This window comes from Trichomonas vaginalis, chromosome V, assembly GCF_026262505.1.
Source record: "Trichomonas vaginalis G3 chromosome V, whole genome shotgun sequence".
NCBI classification, from domain to species: domain Eukaryota; phylum Parabasalia; order Trichomonadida; family Trichomonadidae; genus Trichomonas; species Trichomonas vaginalis.
Window position 1 is genome coordinate 34,591,689 of NC_067207.1, and position 22,063 is coordinate 34,613,751.

The 22,063-nt window shown below is 33.4% G+C and overlaps 8 protein-coding genes, 1 non-coding gene and 6 pseudogenes across 15 annotated transcripts, besides 5 other annotated features; 7 read left to right on the forward strand and 8 right to left on the reverse strand.

Annotated features, from left to right (window-relative positions):
- Nucleotides 1–3,933: part of a mobile genetic element that runs on past the window's edge.
- Nucleotides 1,835–2,260, reverse strand: TVAGG3_0456650 (annotated as a pseudogene). Its single transcript has one exon. A coding segment is annotated over exon 1 (426 nt).
- On the reverse strand, nt 2,292–3,116 carry TVAGG3_0456660 (uncharacterized protein; the record flags this gene model as incomplete). Its single annotated transcript, XM_051234860.1, has 1 exon — nt 2,292–3,116. The coding sequence occupies one exon, from the start codon at nt 3,114–3,116 to the stop codon at nt 2,292–2,294; it is 825 nt and encodes a 274-aa protein (XP_051104590.1).
- Nucleotides 3,934–4,083: 150 nt separating the features above from the next.
- On the reverse strand, nt 4,084–4,962 carry TVAGG3_0456670 (uncharacterized protein; the record flags this gene model as incomplete). Its single annotated transcript, XM_051234861.1, has 1 exon — nt 4,084–4,962. One exon carries the CDS (start codon nt 4,960–4,962, stop codon nt 4,084–4,086), a length of 879 nt encoding a protein of 292 aa, XP_051104591.1.
- An 831-nt stretch (nt 4,963–5,793) lies between these two features.
- On the forward strand, nt 5,794–6,009 carry TVAGG3_0456680 (uncharacterized protein; the record flags this gene model as incomplete). Its single annotated transcript, XM_051234862.1, has 1 exon — nt 5,794–6,009. One exon carries the CDS (start codon nt 5,794–5,796, stop codon nt 6,007–6,009), a length of 216 nt encoding a protein of 71 aa, XP_051104592.1.
- A 1,057-nt stretch (nt 6,010–7,066) lies between these two features.
- Nucleotides 7,067–7,866: a mobile genetic element.
- A 163-nt stretch (nt 7,867–8,029) lies between these two features.
- TVAGG3_0456700 (ubiquitin-like protein transferase protein) lies at nt 8,030–9,175 on the forward strand (the record flags this gene model as incomplete). The annotated part of the gene is made up of 1 exon (XM_001294740.2): nt 8,030–9,175. One exon carries the CDS (start codon nt 8,030–8,032, stop codon nt 9,173–9,175), a length of 1,146 nt encoding a protein of 381 aa, XP_001294741.2.
- A 145-nt stretch (nt 9,176–9,320) lies between these two features.
- On the reverse strand, nt 9,321–9,392 carry TVAGG3_0456710. Its single transcript has one exon. It is a non-coding gene; the product is annotated as a tRNA-Ala (tRNA).
- A 496-nt stretch (nt 9,393–9,888) lies between these two features.
- Nucleotides 9,889–11,689, reverse strand: TVAGG3_0456720 (MCRA family; the record flags this gene model as incomplete). The annotated part of the gene is made up of 1 exon (XM_001292897.2): nt 9,977–11,689. The coding sequence occupies one exon, from the start codon at nt 11,687–11,689 to the stop codon at nt 9,977–9,979; it is 1,713 nt and encodes a 570-aa protein (XP_001292898.2).
- Nucleotides 11,690–11,816: 127 nt separating this feature from the next.
- Nucleotides 11,817–11,838: a mobile genetic element.
- Nucleotides 11,839–12,131: 293 nt separating this feature from the next.
- Nucleotides 12,132–13,381: a mobile genetic element.
- Nucleotides 13,379–22,063: part of a mobile genetic element that runs on past the window's edge.
- On the reverse strand, nt 14,099–14,626 carry TVAGG3_0456760 (protein of unknown function, DUF4107 family; the record flags this gene model as incomplete). The annotated part of the gene is made up of 1 exon (XM_001294686.1): nt 14,099–14,626. The coding sequence occupies one exon, from the start codon at nt 14,624–14,626 to the stop codon at nt 14,099–14,101; it is 528 nt and encodes a 175-aa protein (XP_001294687.1).
- TVAGG3_0456770 (uncharacterized protein) lies at nt 14,825–15,391 on the reverse strand (the record flags this gene model as incomplete). Its single annotated transcript, XM_001294685.2, has 1 exon — nt 14,825–15,391. A coding segment is annotated over one exon (567 nt), but the record flags the coding sequence as incomplete, so codon positions are not given.
- Nucleotides 15,928–16,376, forward strand: TVAGG3_0456780 (annotated as a pseudogene). Its single transcript has one exon. A coding segment is annotated over exon 1 (449 nt).
- On the forward strand, nt 17,029–17,648 carry TVAGG3_0456790 (annotated as a pseudogene). Its single transcript has one exon. A coding segment is annotated over exon 1 (620 nt).
- Nucleotides 17,912–18,675, reverse strand: TVAGG3_0456800 (annotated as a pseudogene). Its single transcript has one exon. A coding segment is annotated over exon 1 (764 nt).
- Nucleotides 18,695–19,569, forward strand: TVAGG3_0456810 (annotated as a pseudogene). Its single transcript has one exon. A coding segment is annotated over exon 1 (875 nt).
- Nucleotides 19,639–20,367, forward strand: TVAGG3_0456820 (organellar and viral DNA polymerase type B; the record flags this gene model as incomplete). Its single annotated transcript, XM_051234863.1, has 1 exon — nt 19,639–20,367. The coding sequence occupies one exon, from the start codon at nt 19,639–19,641 to the stop codon at nt 20,365–20,367; it is 729 nt and encodes a 242-aa protein (XP_051104593.1).
- On the forward strand, nt 21,307–22,033 carry TVAGG3_0456830 (annotated as a pseudogene). The gene has a single exon. A coding segment is annotated over exon 1 (727 nt).

Here is a 22,063-nt window from a genome sequence, read left to right on the forward strand (position 1 = left end):
CCTCATTTAAATTAAATCTTCCAATCTTCAAAACTTTAGGAAATGCATTTAATGCATAATATCTCTGTTCTTCTGGTGGAATTGATGTTATATCATCCGTTATACCTTTAATTTTAGAATTCATAAATAAAATTTCTTTTATATTTGATATCACTGCACCACCTTTGCAAACGAATTCGAAATGGTCATTTTTCAATACTATCTCCAAATCTCCATATTTCAACCTTTGCGTTTGTTCTGCCGTCTTTGAATTATATGCATATATGGCGTATGTAATGGTCTGAAGGACCTGGGCGTTTTGCGCCTTAAGTTGCTGTTGTTTAATCATTTATTACGATTTAAAAATAAATATTTAATCCGTTATCTCATCAGCTATTTTCTCTATTTGAAATTGCCATAATATTTCATTCATAAATTCTAAATCACAATCAAATAGGTCAGTTATTCTAAATTTAATATTTGATAAATCTTTTGAATGAAGAATAAATGAATTCCTGGATAATTGAAACGGATATGATAAAGAAAATGTGTTTAAGTTGATGGATAAAATGTTTTGTATTGATGGGTAAGAGTTAGGGTCTAATGTTTGATGTGAAAATCTCATTGGGGTATTAACTTTATCACATTTGATTAAAATGAAATTGGAACCGGTGTCAGAATACAAAACATCCCAACATCTTTTTCAAAATTTAATATCCCCAACAATGAACGAAGATGAGGAGTACAAAATTTAATTTTCAGCGGAAATTTAATAAGGTTATTTATTTCATCAAGTTCAAAAAGTTTATCAGATTTTGATTTAAAATTTTCTTCATACCATACGATAAATGATTCATTTAAATAACTTAAAATCATGTTAATATCCCATTTCGCTATCACATTATTTATATACATATCATACGTTTTTTCATGGTCTACGACCCCGCCGCTATGCGGCTCATGGTCATCTTTAATAAATGATATATAATCTGAGGGGTCTAAAAGAATGGGATTAAATTTACCACTCACAGAAACGAGAGTAACATTATAAATTCCGCTAACTGTTAAATTTAATTCACAGTTATTATTCGAAATAATATTGATAATTGACATTTTTTATTACGATTAAAAATATGGTAAAGCGTTATTTTCCAGTGATAAATAAAACTAGAATAAGATTACCTCAAGAATTCATAAATTCAACGAATAAGAAATTCATTCATGTTATAAATTTTAGTGTTTTCAGAAAATATGAGTCAGTGTCATATTCATCAACAGGTTATATTTCACTTCATTCAAATTTAGTTCAATCAAACCCATATAATGACCATTTCATAAGATTTTCAGATGGTATTAAAAATGTAATTGATAGATTAAAATATGAACAGATTGACAATATCGAATTTGTGGAATTTTGGTTTAAATATCCCGATGGAAAAAAGATTGAAGTTAAAGATAAAGCTGATACTATAACAAAAACAATTACAATGACCGATCCGGATAGTGGGGAACAAAAAGAAATAAAACAAACGATAGAAACTGGTGAAAGGTCAATTATTATTGATTATGATTTCAAAGGATTATTATTCGATAATGTTAATGCTTGAATATTAAATAGCCTTAACAAAGAATTTTTCAAGTGATATTTTATATTCATCAACTATTTTATTATAAATATCATTATATGTTAAATGAAGTTCAGTTGTTGTTCCGTTCTTTGATATCTTAATTGTGCTAATATCCTTTATAGGATTTATTTTTGCAACTGTTCCGCAGCATGAAACCTCATCATCTATGAAAAATTGAATCTTAACGTCTGAATCTTGAACATCACAAAGAATGGCGATAATGTGAATTAATGATTCATAAGGTAAAATAATTAAACCAGATTGATCAATTAAATTTATTATTGAATCATAATTATTAATTATTATATCACGGTAAATTTTCATTAATTCAGAATTAATGTCTATTTTATATGGGTTCTCGATGTTTGATGAAAGAGGCGGGGGTATGTTGGATAAGTGGGAATTTCAACAGGTTCTTTACCGGGTTCAGATAAAATGATTGGGTCTCCATTCTCATGGTTTTCTTCATTCTCCTCATTCTTCGGTAAGTCACGAGTTAATAAATTTGGTTGAGTTGCTGACCTTGTTAATTCAGGGCTAACATTAACTTTAACATTTTGAATAATTCGTGATTTATCATCATTTACGTTATAACCAACCGTAATCTCTGCTTTTGCGTTAGTGTTCTTTTGACTAGTGAAACGTCTTCTCATTTATAATCGAATAAAAAATATATTTAAACTTTTATTTTGATGGAAGTTTTGAATCTATTATTCCCTGTATTTGTTCTTGAAGTTGATTTTTAGCTGTTTCATTGTAATTAATAGACCTAATATATTCATTAATTGCATTCTTATAATCATCTGATTTCTCAAATTTTCTTTTATCTGATTCCTTAACTAAATCATAAGTTAAACCTCGTTGCTGATATAATGGTTTCTTAATTAAATCTTTGAATGCTTGAGATAAAGCACCTGATGCAATTCTTGCTACTATAATTGGTTGGAATTGATGTTTAAGTTCATCTTTAACATTTGCGAAAACTGGATCGAATAAAGCAACTTTAAAGAATTTCTTAGCTGAAATTTCGGGTCTAATATTTGCATATTGACCATCAAACTGGTTAGAATATCGTGGTAATCCATCCGGTCCCTCTTCAATAGCATTTAATTCTTCATTGAAATAAGAATATGGATTATAACGGTATGAATTAATTGGACCATTTTCACCTTCTCCAATGTATTGTTTAACAGCTTTTCCATTTTCATCAAATTGCATAGGATAACGTTCATTATATGCTTTACGTTTAGGATAATCAGTTATAATTAATTTATAACCATTTATGACTTTAATATTACCTTGACCATCAGTAATGAAAACTTCATTTATACCATCAGGTTTTCCATTTGGACCCGTAATGTCTGCTTCGTGTGCTTCCCAATTTGGACCATGACGTTTGGCATATGCTTGAGCTTCTGGTAATGTTAAAACGTTTCTCATTTGTTTAACATCTTTTTGAAGACCAGCAACAATATGAACTAATTCTTTCATTCCATCAGGAACTTTCATAGTTCTATTATATGCACCCTTTTTGTTTGTTCCTTGTTTTAATGGAACCTGTAGAAGATTTGCTATTTCTGTCATGTTTAATTATAAATAAAAAATAAAAATTAATTATAAAAAGTTAATCAAATTTAACACCTCCTTTATTTAAATCAACTATTATTTTTCCATGTTCACCTAATTGCTGATATTGTGTGTAAAGTTCATTAATGCTCATTGGTAAATTCACTTGATAAAGCATAACGTTCAACTGTTGACGACTAAACCCACTGAAAATGAAAAGGATTGATAGATTTGATTTAATGTTTGTGCTTAATGCTTTGAAGTATTGAATAGCCATAAAGAATGAACACTGAATGTGTCGACATTGAGTTAATAACTGATTAAAATATGATTTTTCATTTGTTATTAGTTTTGATTTCACTGCATCATCTAGAAAAATGAGTGAATGCAAAAATTCTCTATCAAAATTTGAAATAGAAAGTGTTTCAAATAATTCATCCCGTTGTTTATCAATAATTTTATCCTCTAATCCTTGCTTCTTGATTGTATTATATAATTCTTTATACATTAAAAAGTTTTTTAAATAATCTTCTGCTTCTTCTTGTGATAAATAAATAATTGGAATTTTGATTAAATGCTTTAAAGATTCAAATGTATCATCTGAAGGTGAACCTGAACGGTTGATATAAATTAACACGTGTGAATAGGGGGAAGTGTTAGCAATAATGATAATTTGTTTTAATATCGTTAATGTTTTACCTTTATTCTGTTTACCAATTGCTGCAGTGATTGAATTTAAGTAACATTCAGAATATGGAATTTTCATTAATTTTTCCTTAGATAGAGCATTTCTATTATCACTCAATGCTTCATTAATCATATCATCTATGTATGTATTATATACTCCTGCTAATTCTTCATAAGGGGTGTATGGATTTAAATCCATTTAATCAAAAATACATTTATAATTTTAAACATTTCTATTCATCAATATTTCATCATATGAACTTCTATACTGTGGTGGTGTACCTGTTGGATGATATTTCAAACCTTCATCCGGTGTCCATGTCCAATATGTAGTCCTAGTAAACCAAACCTGAGGAGGATTTGTCACCTTTGAACAGTAAGTGTCATTTTCACCCTGAATGATTGGATAAGCTTTCACTTGTACTGTAACTTGTGAGTTGAAAGTTTCTAATCCATCAAAGAATATACCCGCTCCATCACGTTGAACTGGAATAGTGCATAAGAATGAAGTTTGGTCTTTCCATGTTCTAGCTAATGGCGTGCCATCATCTGCATTCAATGGTCTAGTTAATGAGTCCTCGTATTCTTCTGTGCATTCATTCACTCCATCTAAATCAGAAGCTTGAAGCATACGTGTAAAGAATATGTCGCCCACTGTGGTCATCGCTTGATCGGGGAAGTTTCTGGAATCTATAGTGACCTGAAGACCTCGAAGCATTGGATTTTCTAAAACTGTTCTTTGCATTGCATTCTTCGGAAATGCTAACACAACATCTGTAACATTATGAAGAGCGTATGAGAAATCTGAGCTGATACCTTCAGGAGTGATGCAACCTCCATTTAGTGAACGAACGTCAATATGTTGAGCTGGAATCATGAATGGATCTTCCTTACTGAATAAACGTGGTATTGCTTTAACTGATTCTTCAATTAAACCGTATCCTGGTGTAATGCATTTATCCTCTAAAACTTCCATCTTTGTGCATGAAATAATAACGTCATCAACTGTTGCGTCAGCAGATGTAGCGGCCAAGCTTGTAATTAATTTGGCAGGAAGTCCGATTTGTTGGAATTTGCGATCATATTTATAAACATGATTCATAATCTTTTCATAATTTTCATCAGTTATCTTTTCATAAACGTAATTTTGTAAATCAGCAACTCTTAACAGGTCAACCTGACAAAATACTAAAGTATCCCTGAAAACATAATATTTAAGAATGATATCACCAAATGATTTAGGATAATCATCGAACGCCTGAAATGCTAACAAATCATTTACCGGAATAATCATATCAAAAGTGACATCAACTTCTTCATTTGCTTTCTTGAAAACTTCTGAAGGGTCAATATATTTACCACATACTGAGTTATCATATTTTTGAACATTATTATATAACGAATGAACAAACTTTTTAACTTTCCTTTCTGATTTTGGTTTATATGTTGCAAATGCGAAAGATTCACGGGCGCAATCCATCTGAAGATAACCGGCATCACCTCTTTCGGTTTCTACTTCTAATTGTTTAAAGCTTTGATTTGATGATTTGTAACCAACGAATAAACGCATGCATTTAAAAGCGGCATCACATGTGAAAGCTTTATTTGAAACTAGAGTTGCTTTAACTTTGCGTTTAATATATGTGTCACCTAATTGGTTCACATCATGAGCCGGGTTTGTAATTCTTAAATGAGTTTGTTTATCATCAAAATATGGAGCATCAGAGTCATAGCATGAACTTTCAAATTCTCTATAATATCTTCTACCATCATTCTTTGCGAATATTTCATTTATCTTTTCGAATGAATGAAATACATTTCCATTAATCGGTTTAGTGTTTGGCACCAAATAGTTAGTCGTCATTTATTAATAAATAAAAAATCAAAATTAAAAGATGAAAATGAATTTTTAATTTTAATGAAATAATCAACTATGGCTGCAGGTATATTTAAGAAACTGTGGAATAGAGTAAAAAGAGGAGCGAGTAAAGTTTGGGAAACATTGAAGAAGGGGGCAATTTGGATATTTAAGAATAAAGAAGCAATTAGTGACGTTGCTGAATCAATAACACCAAAAGCTGCCCCAATAAGAGAAGTTTTAAATAAAGGAGAAAAAGTTTATCAAAGACTACAACCGATACTAAGATAAAAATAATATTTATTTATTTTTCCACTATCTACCTCCTATTTTATTAAGTATTCCTTCAGCAATTCCACCAACTGCGTTACCTGCTTGTGCTCCCATCGCCGGATTACCTGCTTTAGTACCTAATACTCCACCTATGATAGTTCCTGCCGTTTTCGCTACTGGTGCCAAAAAGTTTGCAACGGGTTTAATAATCTTTTTATAAACCCAACCCGCAGCTTTCTTAATTCCATCCCATAATTTTTTAAAGAATCCTGCCGCCATTTCTGATTTAATATTAATTAAAAAATATATTTCATCACTTATATTCTAATTTTTATTTAATGATAAATGAAACCGATTTTAAAAATAAATGAAACAGAGGAGGAAGAAATAAATGAAAGTGAAAATGTTCAACAAAAAATAAACGTTGTTAAACCAATTACTGAAATAAAAATTTTTTCATCTGTTGAAGAATTTAATGACTATTATGCTAATAATAAAAAATTATTTGAAGAATTGACAACATGTAAATTGAATAAAATGTTTAAAGTTGATGGATTCAAAATTTCAAAAATAAAAGGAGTGGTTAGTTTGAAATCTATTCCTCAATCAAGAATCACCTCATTAATGAAAATAGATGATTTAACAAAAAGAATAGAAGAGATTGAAGAAAGAATAAATCAGATAATTGATATCATAAATTCAAATAATCATTAGTTTCTTAAAGTTCTATGTTGAACTCATCAAATTCTTCTTCATCATTACCATTACCTTTAGCGAGTTTATTTACTCTTTCAACTTTATCTTTTGATAGTCTTTCGTTTAATTTTTTCTGAAGTTTTTCGTTACCAAGTTCTAAAATTTTACATGGATGATATTTAAACCCATTCAGGATTTAAACAATGTTTAATTAATCGCGGAATATCTGACATCATCTATATATAGCTTCTTTTATAAAAGATAAAAAAAATTATTTTAAAATTAATGTTAATTTTTTTAATGATTTATAAATAAATATATTTTAATGCATCGTCTATATATAGATGTAACAAAAAAAGTCACTAAACCCGTCATATCCGAGTAGGGGTAATTTTAACTAAAAGTGATACGCCTGTAAAAAGTGACACACCCATGAAGGGTGTGATTACCGATCGATAATTTCGACAGTTTAGAATTTAAAATTTTTTATGGGACTGTTGCGAGTTTCATAAAGAATTTAAGGAATATAAGCAAAGATTTGAATCAAAATCTTAGACCTAAGCCGCTCGATTCGCTCGCGGCTTCCGCAAATTACAGATCAGCAAAGATTTGAATCAAAATCTTCGAACTAAGCCGATCGCTTCGCTCGCGGCTTTCTTTATTATTTTAAATTTGCATATTTCCATCAAAAGTTCATAAGGTAAAAAATTTCGTTTATTTTTACTAAGAAAAAAAAGGTTTTTGATAATAAATTTATTTTATTTCGAAAAAGTAGCAATAATCGTAAAAGGGTATTGATAGGCTTGCTAAAGTAACTAATTTTAGCTGTCAAATACTTTTGTATTTTGAAGTAAATTAGTATAAATTTGTTTTTACTTTTATTTCGAAAAAGTAACAATAATCGTAAAAGGGTATTGATAGGCTTGCTAAAGTAGCTAATTTTAGCTGTCAAATACTTTTGTATTTTGAAGTAAATTAGTATAAATTTGATATTATTTTAACTCCCTTTGAAAACCTCAATTTTCCATACAGAGGGAACGGGAATAGCATCCAATATTCCCTGAGAATGGTTGCGCATTCTCAGTTCCCTCTATATTTCGAACGAAGCTCTCATCGGTCTTTTTTTTTAATACTAAACGTTTTTTTCCCTGTCACTTTTAGCTAAAATTTGGGTTTGCCCGTCATATCCTACTACTAATCTTCAAATGTCCTCTATGTTAAATTTCTTTAAACAATGAATCAATAGATGATGATTCTATGAGAAATTTCAAGAATAAAATCTTGAGACATTTTTTTCAATTCAAAATTTTGCCAAGAGCGAAACTTAATTTTGAAGCTTTCTATGAAGAAAAAAGCCCCAAAAAGTTTAGCGCACGCAAAATTTGTTTATAAAGTTTCAACAGATGGTAGTGATCCAGAATGCAATTATAATAAGATTAAAAAGCAAATTCAAGAATCAGTTTTCAATAAAAACGCAATATTCTCAGTAATATCATGCGAATCAAACGAATATGTTTGCCCCATATGCCAATTTAAACCAGCTGCAGCTCGAATTACGCTTTGCGGACATATATTTTGTGCAGACTGTCTTGCAATGCATTTCGAACATTCAAAAGTCCCCAGTTGCCCGGTTTGTGGTGAAGAAATCACTCCATCAAATGTATTTAGAGCAGATGTTCAATATTTTACAAGAAATGATAAATTAATTTTCCAAAAGATTTCAAGAAGTATATATTCATGCTGTCATCTTGCTGAAAAAACTTCTGAGCCTATTGATTCAGTCCCATTTGCTTCATCTAAGAGTTCTTTATATTCCAAATTCTCTATCGCAGATAAAAACTATGTTGAAAATATCATAAAGAAAGAATTAAAAGAATTGGATGCACAAAAGGAGATTTATTCCAAACCACAATATTATGATGAAAACAAACTTAGCTACATCATTCAAATTATAGAGGAAGTTTCACATGAACATATACCAAATACCGAAACCCCTATAGTACAACTCGATCATTCAGATACGTTTTATCAATTTTACCAAGAAGATCACGGTTTGTTAGTTTTCCTTGATGTTTTCTCAACAGATTCATTAGAGGCAGAGTATGGATCCTTAAAGGATGCTCCTTATACCATCGAAGCAATGCCAATTAGAAAATATTCTACAGTCGTAAATGATACATTCCGTAGGATGACGAAATCTTTAAACTATTTACAAAGAAAAACAAATATAGAGCTTGTTATTGCAGATCTTTCCGAATACGTTTCATCTCAAATTCTTTCGAATTACGCAATTGCTGCAGACGGATCATGCCCTAATTCAGAGACATCCACTTCAATGCATTCGATGGATCTCCCGTATAAGGAAATACCAAAATCTGTATCAGGAACATTTAACGATGATGAATTTCCAGATTTATTCCCAGTTTTGAAAAAGAAAAAGAATACTCAAACACCAAAATCGACTTCTTGGTTAAATCTGAAACTTTGATTTTTTAATTTTCAACACAAATGTTTGGTTTTTATGACAAGAACTATTTTTTTTAAAGTAATGAATTATAGTGGGAATAAAATGAGTATAATAACAGTCGAAGATGGAAAAAATAAATCATCAAATTAAAAATAAAATGAAAAAATGGATATGGAGGGAATCGAACCCCCGGCCTGGGCTATGCGAAAGCTCCACTCTACCACTGAGCCACATACCCTTACATATTTTTTCATTTCTGAACTCGTAAGAATTAATACCATCCTTTCATTATTCTAAATGTATATAATTTATGGTCTGTAATATAATTTTTTTATTTGATTTATATAGGGAACTTTGAAAGTAAAAATACATCAATCTGCAAAATATTTCATCACATTTCAACATTCTGAAAATAATTTTGGATTATGTATAACTAAGGTCCATACCACATATATGATCGATTCAGTCTAATAGATATAATTAGTTCAGATTGAAGATCAATTTCTCAATTTACAGAATAATGAATAAATACTAGCATTGTACATCATATTTAAATGGCTTGTATATGCAAAATATTAACCACAGATAGGTTCTTTAGCTTTTTTTAGACAAAATGTTCTACAAATCTAATGAAAATCATTATGAACAAGAGCTGACACAACCATAAAATGACAACATTACGTATAGAACAGCTACTAGTTAAGCAAAACAAGGAGCATAAAAAAAAAGATTTGATCAGATTTAAAAAAGTCAAAAGGATTGTTTTAAAAACATTTCCACCCAATAATGAAGGGCAAGACAGAAGTAATGCAATATGATTTCTTACTTCTTGCTGTCAAGGTACTTCTTAACGCCGTATGCAACAGCTCCGACTGCTGCAGCACCGAGTGTTGCTCTGAAGCATGTCTGCCATGCAGTGTGTGAGAAAGACTTGATCAAAGCCTTGACCATGAACTTTGGTCTGTACTCGTAGTGGTGTATGCGAGGGATCTTTCTATCTTTGACGCCACAGAGCTGGTAAACTGCTGTCTGTGATGCACGAACAGAGTACTCGACAGTGAAGACGACATCGTCTGGGATCTCGACGAACTGGGATGTGAATGCGATGTTGACAGATCCCTTTGGAACTGGGAGTGGTCTATCGCTGCGGTTTCTGCACATGAACTGTGCAGTGATGAATGGCATGATGCATGGGCGACAGATTGCGTTCTTGATTGTGCTCTTGTCGAATCTGAGGTGTCCAATGAGCTCCTCAAGGATTTCTTCGCCTGTGCAATCAATCATCCTCTTGTGTACGAAGTTTCCGACTCTGTCTGGGAAGAGACCGTATCCCCAGAAGACTTGTGTTGTCGGTGGCTGGTTAAGGAAGTGTGGCTGCTTAGCAACAACGATTGACATAAGCCAGTTGCTGTCCTTGAAAGTGACGAGCGCGCCAGTGCCTGGTTCGTTGCCACTCCATGCGATCTCCTGATCGAAGAACGATGTATCATTGTTGATTGTGACTGTGAATGACTGCCAGACACTCTCTGGAACACAGCCGAAGAATGGTTCTGGATCGCCGAAGTCCTTGGAGAGCTTTGAAAGCTTCTCCCAGAGCTGCCATGATGTGCCATCCTCCTTTGTGAGGAACTTAGCTGGCTCTGTGTGTGTGCCGACTGATGCTGCATCTGTCATTGAGCCGTTCTGGATGAAGAAAAGATCCTCTTCGCGGAGGTTGACTTGTTCTGTCTTACCATCAGAGTGTGTAATTGTAATAGACTTGGCAACCTTGCGATCTGTTGTCTTGTCAACGCTGACATCAACATCTGTAACGCGTGAGTCATTCTCGAAGACAACACCCTTTGCGCGAAGGTCTTTCTCGAGTGGGAGAATGATACTGTCGTACTGGTTGAGTTCACTGCGTGCGACACCTTCGAGTGTTTCGATACGGACAAACTCGTGCATGAATCTGAGGAGGTATCTTCTGAATTCAGCAGCACTGTGCCATGGCTGGAATGCAAATGTTGTAGCCCACATGTACCAGAAGTTTGTTGTGAAGAAATGTGGACCGAAATGTTCACTAATCTTGCTCTTGCCGAGTTTATCTTCATCTGTGTTGACAAGAGCAAGAAGACTAAGACGGTCGCCCATGTCAAAGCCCATGCAGCGAACATCGTACTTCTGTCTGTTATGATCGACAACACGTGAGTTACTGTGTGTCTTGTATTCATGTGTGAACTCGTGGAGCTCTTCGTATGCTGTCTTTTCTGGATGGTGGACAGACTTGATGTCCTTGAGCATGTCTTGAAGGCACTCATATGTTGGAAGATTAAACATACGACCACCACGAATGATGTAGCCGTGTTCTGGATCGCCGCAGCCATCCATAGATCCACCATTGACGTGTAATGCTTCGAAGATGGTGATGTTCTCCGGTTTGAACTTACCATCTCTGATCAGGAAGAAAGCAGCAGATAATGAGCCAATACCGCCACCAACAAAGTAGGCCTTCCTGTCTTCGTTGTGGAATTCTTGTGGTTGATGATGTCTAAACATCTAATCCAAAAATGAAGTTAACAAACATAGATCGAACAATTTTACAATAAAGTTCTCAATCAGCGGAAATCCTCTCAATTTCCGATTATTTCATATTTAATCTTTTCAATTTGATCGTGTTTCTTAAGGGTATAGTCCACTAAAAATTTTTAAGTTTTGACAATGAAAATAAGCTCTGTGACCATGTAAATATATATCTATGCAAAACGAGAGGTTATGCCATAATTTTTTTTAGTTATCAAATTTTCCTTTTTTTGAGAGAAGTCTCTCAATAATTTGAGAAGAATCTTTGATATAAAGAAATACACATTTGTAGAACGAAGTAAGTGTTTTCCAAACATTTTATATGTTCATCCTGTATAACAATATAAAGCTGCATAGTGCCATCTTGTGCGTTTGCTATTTTATGTACTTTTCATTGAGATAATCCCTCTTCTCGGGTGGGGCGGCGACAAATTTGCCCAGCCAGTAAAGTATTCAATTGTTTTTTTTTTGCATTTTTTTTAAAGCTTCTTAACTTAAATCATGGAATGTCTCAAAGACAAAAATAGCATACAGCATGTAAAGCTAAAGAAAGATAATCATAATTAATACCTTAATTTTTAATATTACGCATTTTTAGGTGCAAAATTTAAAAACATTCTAATACAATAGAGCAGTTTCCAAAAGTAGCATACAGCATGCAAAGCTAAAGAAAGATAATCATAATTAATACCTTAATTTTTAATATTACGCATTTTTAGGTGCAAAATTTAAAAACATTCTAATACAATAGAGCAGTTTCCAAAAGTAGCATACAGCATGCAAAGCTAAAGAAAGATAATCATAATTAATACCTTTAAAGTTTAAAATCTTGATTTTTTTTAAAATCAAATATTTATAACTTTAATACATACAGCTTAAACCTTATTCTTGTTTTCTCTTGTGAGAAAGCAATCTTACAAAGCTAACAATCCTAAAAAATAAAGAATTAAAATTTAATAATTTAATCTAACAAAATTTCTCTCTTTATCCTTTTGCACTCTTTATATGCAACTCAAATCCATCATATAATATTCCTATAATACTCTTGCCTCAAACAATGACGAACAAACTGCTATTCTCATTTAATTACAGACCAAATCTATTCAAATTTCTGAATTTTTAATTTTCATTTCAATTTCAAATGGAATTAGAAGAAGAAACTATCTTTACTGTTATGGATCTTTGTAAATTTGGAGTTAAACAAGAAATACAAGCACAGTATGGATATGGTGAACGTGTCAGAAAAGAAAGATCTCAGATTTCATTCCACTGCAAATATCCAAAATGTCCTGCACATTTTAATGTTGCAATCTTGGATCAAAATAAATACAAACTAATCAAAATAGTTGAAGAACATGATCATTCCGCCCCAAATGACAAAAGTCAATATTCGTCTGTCTTTTATCGCAAATATTTAGAACATTACTTCCAAACAGATGACAATCAAAGAGCGATAGCACAGCTAAATGCATTCAAAGATCTTGAAATTCCTCTTACAGGTCCGTCCATTCCAGAGATGTACGCTCAAAAATCACGTGCAATCAAACGATTTGCAGAGAGAATACATGCTCTTCAAACTAGATATTCTCCTGACGATGTTGTGTCATTGCAAATCTTTGTTCAGACAGTACAAGAAGAATCTCCAGATGATCTCATTGCATTTGAAGTTAGTATACATATCTTCAGTACGGTGGCACTGCGCGCCATCTTACCGAAGATATGTCAATCTGACACTTTACAAAACCACTAACGTATATTTTACATCGCAGATGCAATATTTCTAATAACCTTAAACTATTTCTGCCACGTAAAGTATTTATCACATAAACCACCTCATCTCACCTCTCTGTACGTTATATATTGTGCGCAGGTCATTGCCCATGGCAACTCCCCGCGACACAATGCACGTGCATGAAAAAATAAACGTTCTCACTAACGTTCTCACTAACGTTCTCACTAACGTTCTCACTAACGTACACACTAACGTTCTCACTTACAAAAGTATTGCAACTCTTTCCATTGCTGTGCTTCATATAACAGCTCATATTCTTCAGTATCACTACTGTCGCTCCAATCGTCAGAGTCAAAGTCACTGTCAAAATAAATGTTAGTAAGTTTTGACAAAGCTAATGAAACACGTTTACCGTTTGTATCTACTGCTTGTATATATCTTCCATTATGTTTGCTATCATAAATGCTTAAACTAACTTTACCCTTTCTCCCTCGTATCTGATAGAATGTATTCTCACGCGGAACGAAGAACAAGTTCTTGAACTCATGACCGTTGTAGTTTGTTATCTCAATAGTTTTCGTCATTACATCCAAATAAAAATTTTCAGTAAAAAATAAAACTAACGTTAAAATTTTCTCATAACATAAACGTTCTCATTGCTTTATAACTCTCTTCCTTGGTTTCTTTTTAGTTGCTTTCTTAACATCTGTCTCCAACTTGACTGTCTTTCTTCTTCGTCCGTAATGATACCAGTTACTTCCACCAGTCAATGGGTCAAATGGTCTTTCGTAAGGGTTTCCATACATTCCATAGGGACCATACGGAAGAACTACTAGTGGAGAAGAAACATTTTCTTTAGTTCCATCGACTCTATTTAAATGCATTGTTTCACCTTTCATCTGGTCATTAAAGTCTTTTGCGTGTTTTGCAAACTCATCGTCCTTTCCTAAAGCATTTTCTGACTCAGTCGCAACCAAATTGGATGCTTTATTTATGAGCCCTATTTTATTTAATCTTAACTTCTTTGCAACCCAGCCTCCAATCTTCCCTTTATTTGCATCTAATGTCTTCGAAACCCTTCCTCCACTCATTTTATTTACTGCGTCATAAGCTCCAAGTGCTTTTGCTCCAAATGCTAATGCTTTTGTTCCCATTGTGCCTAAAGCTGCCCAAGCTACCATTTACACCATATTAAAATCATCTCTCTTCAATATTATCTCATAAAAGTTCTCGTTACTGGAGAAAGTCAATGAAACATAAACGTTCTCATTCATAAACTTCTTTCTTATATCATCTATACGCTTCAAAATGTCTGAACAATTGCTAACATCTTCTACAACAGTTATTTCATCATGAATGACCTTCAAGAACAAGCTCATTTAATATGCTATTAAAATCATCTCAATAATGAGTCCATCCTTTCCGTCTTTGGGTAGCACAACATCTTTCATTGAAGAAGGTTCGACAAGTCTTATGTTAAACTTACTGACAAAGTTTGTTATACTATAATGCTTCGGCGGCGAATACATGTAGTTTGAAAGACATAATATAGATTCTTCAGCAAATTCACTTATACTGGATTTTATAACAATGTTCTCACGAGACCAAATACCACCAATTGACAATCTTGTAAGCAATCCTGCTGAACCTTCTACTGTAAACGTCGATGGTAACATTCCACGAAGGTCATCTATTGACATCGTTGAGTCACTGTATTTAAATATTTTCTTAAAGCAATCGTCATTATCTAACCAGGCAATAGCTTTGAAGTTTTCATTCGAATATACATCTGCTTCATTAAATGTAAAACCTGACTTCTTTGCAGAGACGACTTTAAAATCTATTGAGTTTGTTTCAAAATTATATGCTATAGTAACTTCTGAAGGTAATGGATGTCCTTCCGCAGTCAGTTGTTCTCTCACTACCGTTTGAAGCTTTGTGTTAAAAACTTTCATGTCATCTCCTGTATCTAAGTTCACATACACAGCAACAGGGAAACTATCTTGCTTCTTTGTTTCATCATTATACCTCAAAACATTAAAGTTCTTCAATAATATTGTTCTTCCTGCTGGAATACTTCGAACCTGCCTGATTTCAATAGCTTTCTCACCTCCTACATACTCTACCCAGTGTCTTGGATATTCATAAGTATACTGACTTTCTTGAATTTTGGTAGGTTTCATCATAACGTGTTCATAGTATATCTTTATACTCTTGTCAGTTAGACTCGGTGCTATGTTCTGAATATTTCTGACTTGCATTTTTAATGGAGATAAAATGAAGCATTTAATACATGACGTAGATGAAGACATGAATGAAACTACAGACAAACTTAACTCTTCTCTCATTCTTCATTTCAGTAAGGACTATGAGTTCTGTTCAAATGGTGTTTATTTCTATTGTGGAAAGATGGGTTCAGGTAAGACATTTAACCTCATTCGTCATATACTCATAACAGAACGTTTAGGAAATGACTCATATTATGACCAAATCATTATATCAGCAACTTCAGACTCTATGGACTCAACAGCGAAAACATTTATGTCAAAAGTTCAAGCCTCTGTCGTTAAAGTTCCAGACAGTGAACTCATTGAATTTCTTCAACGTTACATTCGACGTAAGAGGAAATATTATGCCATCGTTGAATTTATACAGTCAGGAATGCAAAAGACTTCTGAGGAGATGGAAAGAATTATTGACAAACACCACTTACGTCAATACTCAGGAGTATACAATATGAAACGACTTACAAACTACATTCTGTCAAAACTTTCAAAATACCCCTTCAAAAAATATCCATCAAACACTTTATTAGTTTGTGACGACTTCGCCGGAAAAGGTTTAGTGTCAAAACCAGACTCACCATTAGCTAACATCATAACTAAAGTCAGACATTACCATTTAACTGTAGCAATACTTATGCAAACATGGAGGTTTTTAGCTTTAAACATAAAACGTCTCATAACTGACTTCGTTATCTTTCAAGGTTTCTCACGTTATGATATTGAACTCATTTGGAAACAGTCAGGTATAACATTACCTTTTGAAGAAATTTGGGAAGCATATAAGTCTCTCATCTCTCCTCGTTCATACCTTGAGATTCATATCATGACTAATACCATTAAAGTCAAAAATATTCCATGGGAACGACCAACATTGTTTTAAAGCTTAACCTTCAATTGACTGATGGTAAACAAATTCCATGCATCTCTGTCGCCATTTCTGTTAATATTTTTGCTGTCATTCATATCATCCACTTCCCCATCCGTTAGCTTTTGAGGATATGCGTTAGAATAGCTGTTCTTAAATGAAGGCTTTTCACCTTTGAGAGCATAAACTCTATAACTTTCTGCATACTTTATGTTTGAACCTCCTGAGCCATCATTGACATAAATTTTTATAGGCTTCCACCCTTTGTTCATGTTCCTGCTTCTTCCCTTAGCTTTTGTTCAGTAGTTCTACATCTTATACACAGCACCTGTCTCAGTGAATTCAACAATATTTCATTCGTTAGCTTACATTCAAACCCTTGTCGAGTATATTGTTCATTTCATACATATAAAAGGTTTTTATTCTATATGAAATGAGAAGCAAATCCATCTTAGCTGGTGCCGTTAATGTTCCAATTGAACCAACATCAAATGTTGACTCACGAACGACAAACAATATTGTCATAAAGAACTATAGTTCAGAGTGTTTGAAAGAAAAGAACCAGAACTTAAGTCGGTGAATTTAAACTCAGCTTCAAGTGCAAACGCTCTAAGCTACATCAGATGTTAAGTTAGAGTATCCACCACTGACCAAGTTCTTTCAAGAGAAGCCAACGACAACCCTTACACAAATGTTCAAACAAATCCTTCAGATAACGTAGACCATTACCTTCTTCAGTTATACCAAACTATCTTACTCAAAGACGATAAGAAGCTTTTGACAAATCTTATAAGTAAGAACCAAAGAATTCTAACAAAGGAGGACCTTGAAAATGTTATATCACGAATAACAGGGAAACAATGTGTCATTGACTATCTCGACCCTGAAATCGAATGCTGTGGTCAAACTCCACTATTCATGAAAATAGGTAACATCCGCATCATTGAAACACCAGGAACTACAGGAGTTGAGTTTAAGTATAAATATTCGAACGAGTATACAAAACTATCTACTGACTATAAACTTTGTTTGAAATATGTTTTAGTAAATTAAAGCAGTCAGGAGGGCTCTTTGAGCCCATCTTGGCGCTTTGCGCCGTTAGTCAAAAAAATTTCAAGTTAGCAATTTGTAATATCTATCCAAAACTTCTTCAACAGTATCGAACTCATCTTCATAATGCAAACCCAATCTTATTGACTTGGTGCAGTTTTCACTAACACAATATTTTTCTGTTCTCTTGACTGACATAACTAATTCATTTGTTTCATCAAACAGCAACAACCAAAGTTCATGACCTAATACATAACATTCATACTTTATATTTTTAGCTCTGAGTTCTCTTGTAAGCTGTTGCATTTAATATTTTCTAAAAAGTCAACTTCAACAGTCATTCGCACTGGTGCCTTCAGTTCTACAGGCTCTCCTTGAAAGTCAACAAGTCTGAATTGCATGTCTTTCAAATTATGAGGACTAATGCGAACCCATTTACCTAAATGAGTTGCTATGACAGGAACGTTTGGAATGAACATTGAATTGACTGCATAACAGAAGGATTTATATTCTACTGAACCTTTACTATTAACTCCTGAAATACCTGTGACATTAGCTATTTTTGACTCAATGTATAAACAATTGCCATAACATACATATGGAACAGATTTCATCTCAATCGTTTGTCAACACTTTTCAAAGGAAATGTCATATGGTATGCTCCCAGAAGCAATTGAACTCTATGACTCATTCGTGTTATCTTAAACTCCTTCGCATAACTGAACTTCAATGTTCCCTCAGAAGAGAGTTCGACATCTATGTTGTCAATAGTTTCTTCATTTATGAGAGTATTTATGACTCCAGCAATTTTATCTATTCTATACCCAGCTCTGTTAGGAAATGTTATAACACTTCTTTTGTCATCTATTTCAATCTCCATGAAATCTGTTTCATCTGTTATGACAAAAGTTGCGATAGTATTGAAGTCAACAACTCTGAAAGCAAGCGCTTCATTCTGAAGACCTAAGTTTGTTTGTAGCTTTACTGTCCCGTATTCGTTTGGGTCTGTACTTTGCAAATAGAACAACATTTTTTATTCTCATTAAAATATGACTATTGCTGCATATGCGTATGAAACAAATGAAGCAAGAAGAGCACATGAACTAGTAAACGAAAACTCAACTTTAACCATTGAAGGCAATGATTTAGTCATTGACGATGGAAAAACTAAAAAAGTCATTGATTTCGATACTTTTAACACGTATGACCCATTCATTACAACAAGTAAAGTTCCTATCATAAATGATGGAACGGTGCAATATATAAATTCTACAGTAGATGCCTCATTAGTGAAAGTACTGAATGTTCTCATTGAATTGTTAAAGAGCTTTCGATTTGACGACAACATTAAATGCCTAAAGAATTTAGTCATGAATGAGAAACAAATTCTCGGCGTTGCTGGTAGCAGTAATGATGTACACCTTATGACATTAGAATATTATAACGAACATAAAGATGAACTGAAAGGAGAGAAGGTGACACCGGACCTCAAGGACCACAAGGAATACAAGGAATACAAGGAATACAAGGACCTCAAGGCGAGAACGGTTTGGATGGTGTAGATGGAAAGGATGGAAAAACTGCTAAATCATGGATATGGAACCTTATAAATACTGGTTTAACAGCTGCTTCATATGGAGTTCTTCAATACCAAATCGGAAAGATATGGGCAGTACTTGGTGAAGAAGCTTTAGATGACGTTAAAAATGCTTTGAACTTCATTTCAAATGGTTCTGATACTATTAAAACTTTATCTGGTTGGATGCAAGAAACAAGGAGTCAAATAGATACTGTAAGACGTATAGCAAACAATGCACGTACAGGATTGGATACTTTACGAGAAGCACAAAATACACTAAAGGAAGCAAATGATATTCTTGGCTCAGTATCAGACATGCATGAAGATTGGCTTAAAGGTATTGACAAATCTTTAAAAAATCACAGTCAGTCTATTGCTGACTACAAGAAAAGTATAGATTTTTTACATAGTGCTATGGACGTACATGATGGAAGCATAAGGAACTTACTTAATGCTAACAATAACTTACCAGGAACTATTAAAGCATTTATAAAGTCCTTTGTAAAACCTGGTGCTCTAACATTTAGGTCTTTGAGAGCAAGAGCATTGAAGTCAAGAGATGCAGAAACTCCAACAGAACCTACAGAAGGAACTGAAACAACAGAAACTCCAGAAGAACCACCAAAACCAACGGCAAATGAAATATTGTTCGAATATTTTCCAAGATACTCTGTCCTCATTGCATACATTCAAGAAATACTTAAGAAAGCAGACTTGACTTTAGGAGATGATGAAAGTTCTGTATATCTTTTGTTCCAGTTTCAAGTAGCAGAACTTTTGGGACAGATATGCTTAATGAATGACAACATCTCTGATTTCACAAGATATGATGACGACCATGACCCCGAACACGGTGAAGAAGAAGTTTTACAAACATCCATTAAGACAGGAAAGGTTTTAACTCAAAGTCTCATTATTGACACCAAAGATGGCGAAGTGGACGTTCTTCAAGAGCTGAAGAAAAATACTTCTTCTGGAGGTGGTGGTAGGCATGAACTTGAAATAAATGAGATAGAAGAGAAATTAGCCGAAAAAGCAGATAAAAACCATGTTCATTATATAAGTTCAGACGAACAGATTATAACGGACTACCATGGATATTTAACACAGGATGAAGAAGTGAAGACGGAAGATGTTAATTAAAGAAGATATAAATTCATTCGTGCTAAAGGTTATGACATACACTGTACTGCACAGTATGACACAGGTAAAGCACCAGAAGCATTTGGTTATAACGATGAAATTTATGCTTCATACTTCTCTGTTAAAGGTGTATTAGTTGAACCAAGATTTACTTTGAGAGTTAAGGCAAAAATAACTTTTGAAGATGCTATTAAAAGTAAAGCTGACAAAGATGAACTTGACGCAACGAACAAAGTTTTGAAATCTCATAAACACAATATCTCCGATATAAATGAACTTCAAGCTACATTAAATAGTAAAGCTGACAAGAACCATACACATGAATCCTTCACTACTGTTAGAGCAGACGACATAATATTGAACTATACCCTTGGTTCAAGTGCACCTTTAGAGAATCCAAGTACAAGCGTAAAAGATACACTAAACAATTTAGATAACAGATGTATGAACATTGAAGGTCATGCCAGAAACTTTGAAACACATGAACTACCAGCAATGTTAGATAAGAAAGCTGACAAAGAACATACACATAAATCCTTCACTACTGTTAGAGCAGACGACATAATATTGAACTATGATTTGGGTTCAAGTGCACCTTTAGAGAATCCGAGTACAAGCGTAAAAGATACTCTTAACAATTTAGATAACAGTTGCAGGAATATCGAAGGTCATGCCAGAAACTTTGAAACACATGAACTACCAGCAATGTTAGATAAGAAAGCTGACAAAGAACATACACATAAATCCTTCACTACTGTTAGAGCAGACGACATAATATTGAACTATGATTTGGGTTCAAGTGCACCTTTAGAGAATCCGAGTACAAGCGTAAAAGATACTCTTAACAATTTAGATAACAGTTGCAGGAATATTGAAGGTCATGCCAGAAACTTTGAAGCATATGAACTACCAGCAATGTTAGATAAGAAAGCCGACAAAACTTATGTAGATGAAAATTATGCAAAGAAGTCGGAAGTAAATGCTGCGCTTAATGGAAAAAGCCGACAAGAACCATACACATGAAGAATTTCAAACAATCAAGATTAAAGAAATTAAAGCATGCATCGAAATAGTAACAAAAACAGGAAGAAACGGTGCAACTGTACAAGAACAAAGAATTTATCCTCCTACTTTTCCTAATGGTTTAATAACAAACAATATAAATATTGTAGATGGCAAAGGATTTATAAATGTTAAACATGAACTTCAAACAATGAAGACTCAGATTCTTGAAACCATATATCCTATAGGCTCTATTTATACGTCAATGAACTCAACAAATCCAGCAAGTGTTTTAGGTTTTGGTACATGGCAGCAGATTGTAGACAAATTCTTATACTGTGCTAACTCTTCAAAGCAAACAGGAGGTTCGAAGAAAATTAAAGAAGCAAACCTTCCACCGCACACTCATACAGGAACTACAAACACAACAGGTAGTCATTCACATTCAATAACAAAAAGAGGTTATACAAATCTTGCAGCAGGTTCGGATAGACAGGGAATGCATAGATATGATATTTCAAGTGACCCAGTAGATTCAAGCGCAGGTATTTTCTGTGGAACCACAGGAAATCATTCACACACTTTCACAACAAATCCAACAGGCTCGGGTGCAGATTATATGCCACCATTTGTGACTATATTCGCATGGTATAGAGTTCAATGAACGCGCTTGAGCCTAGAATAAAATCTTTAA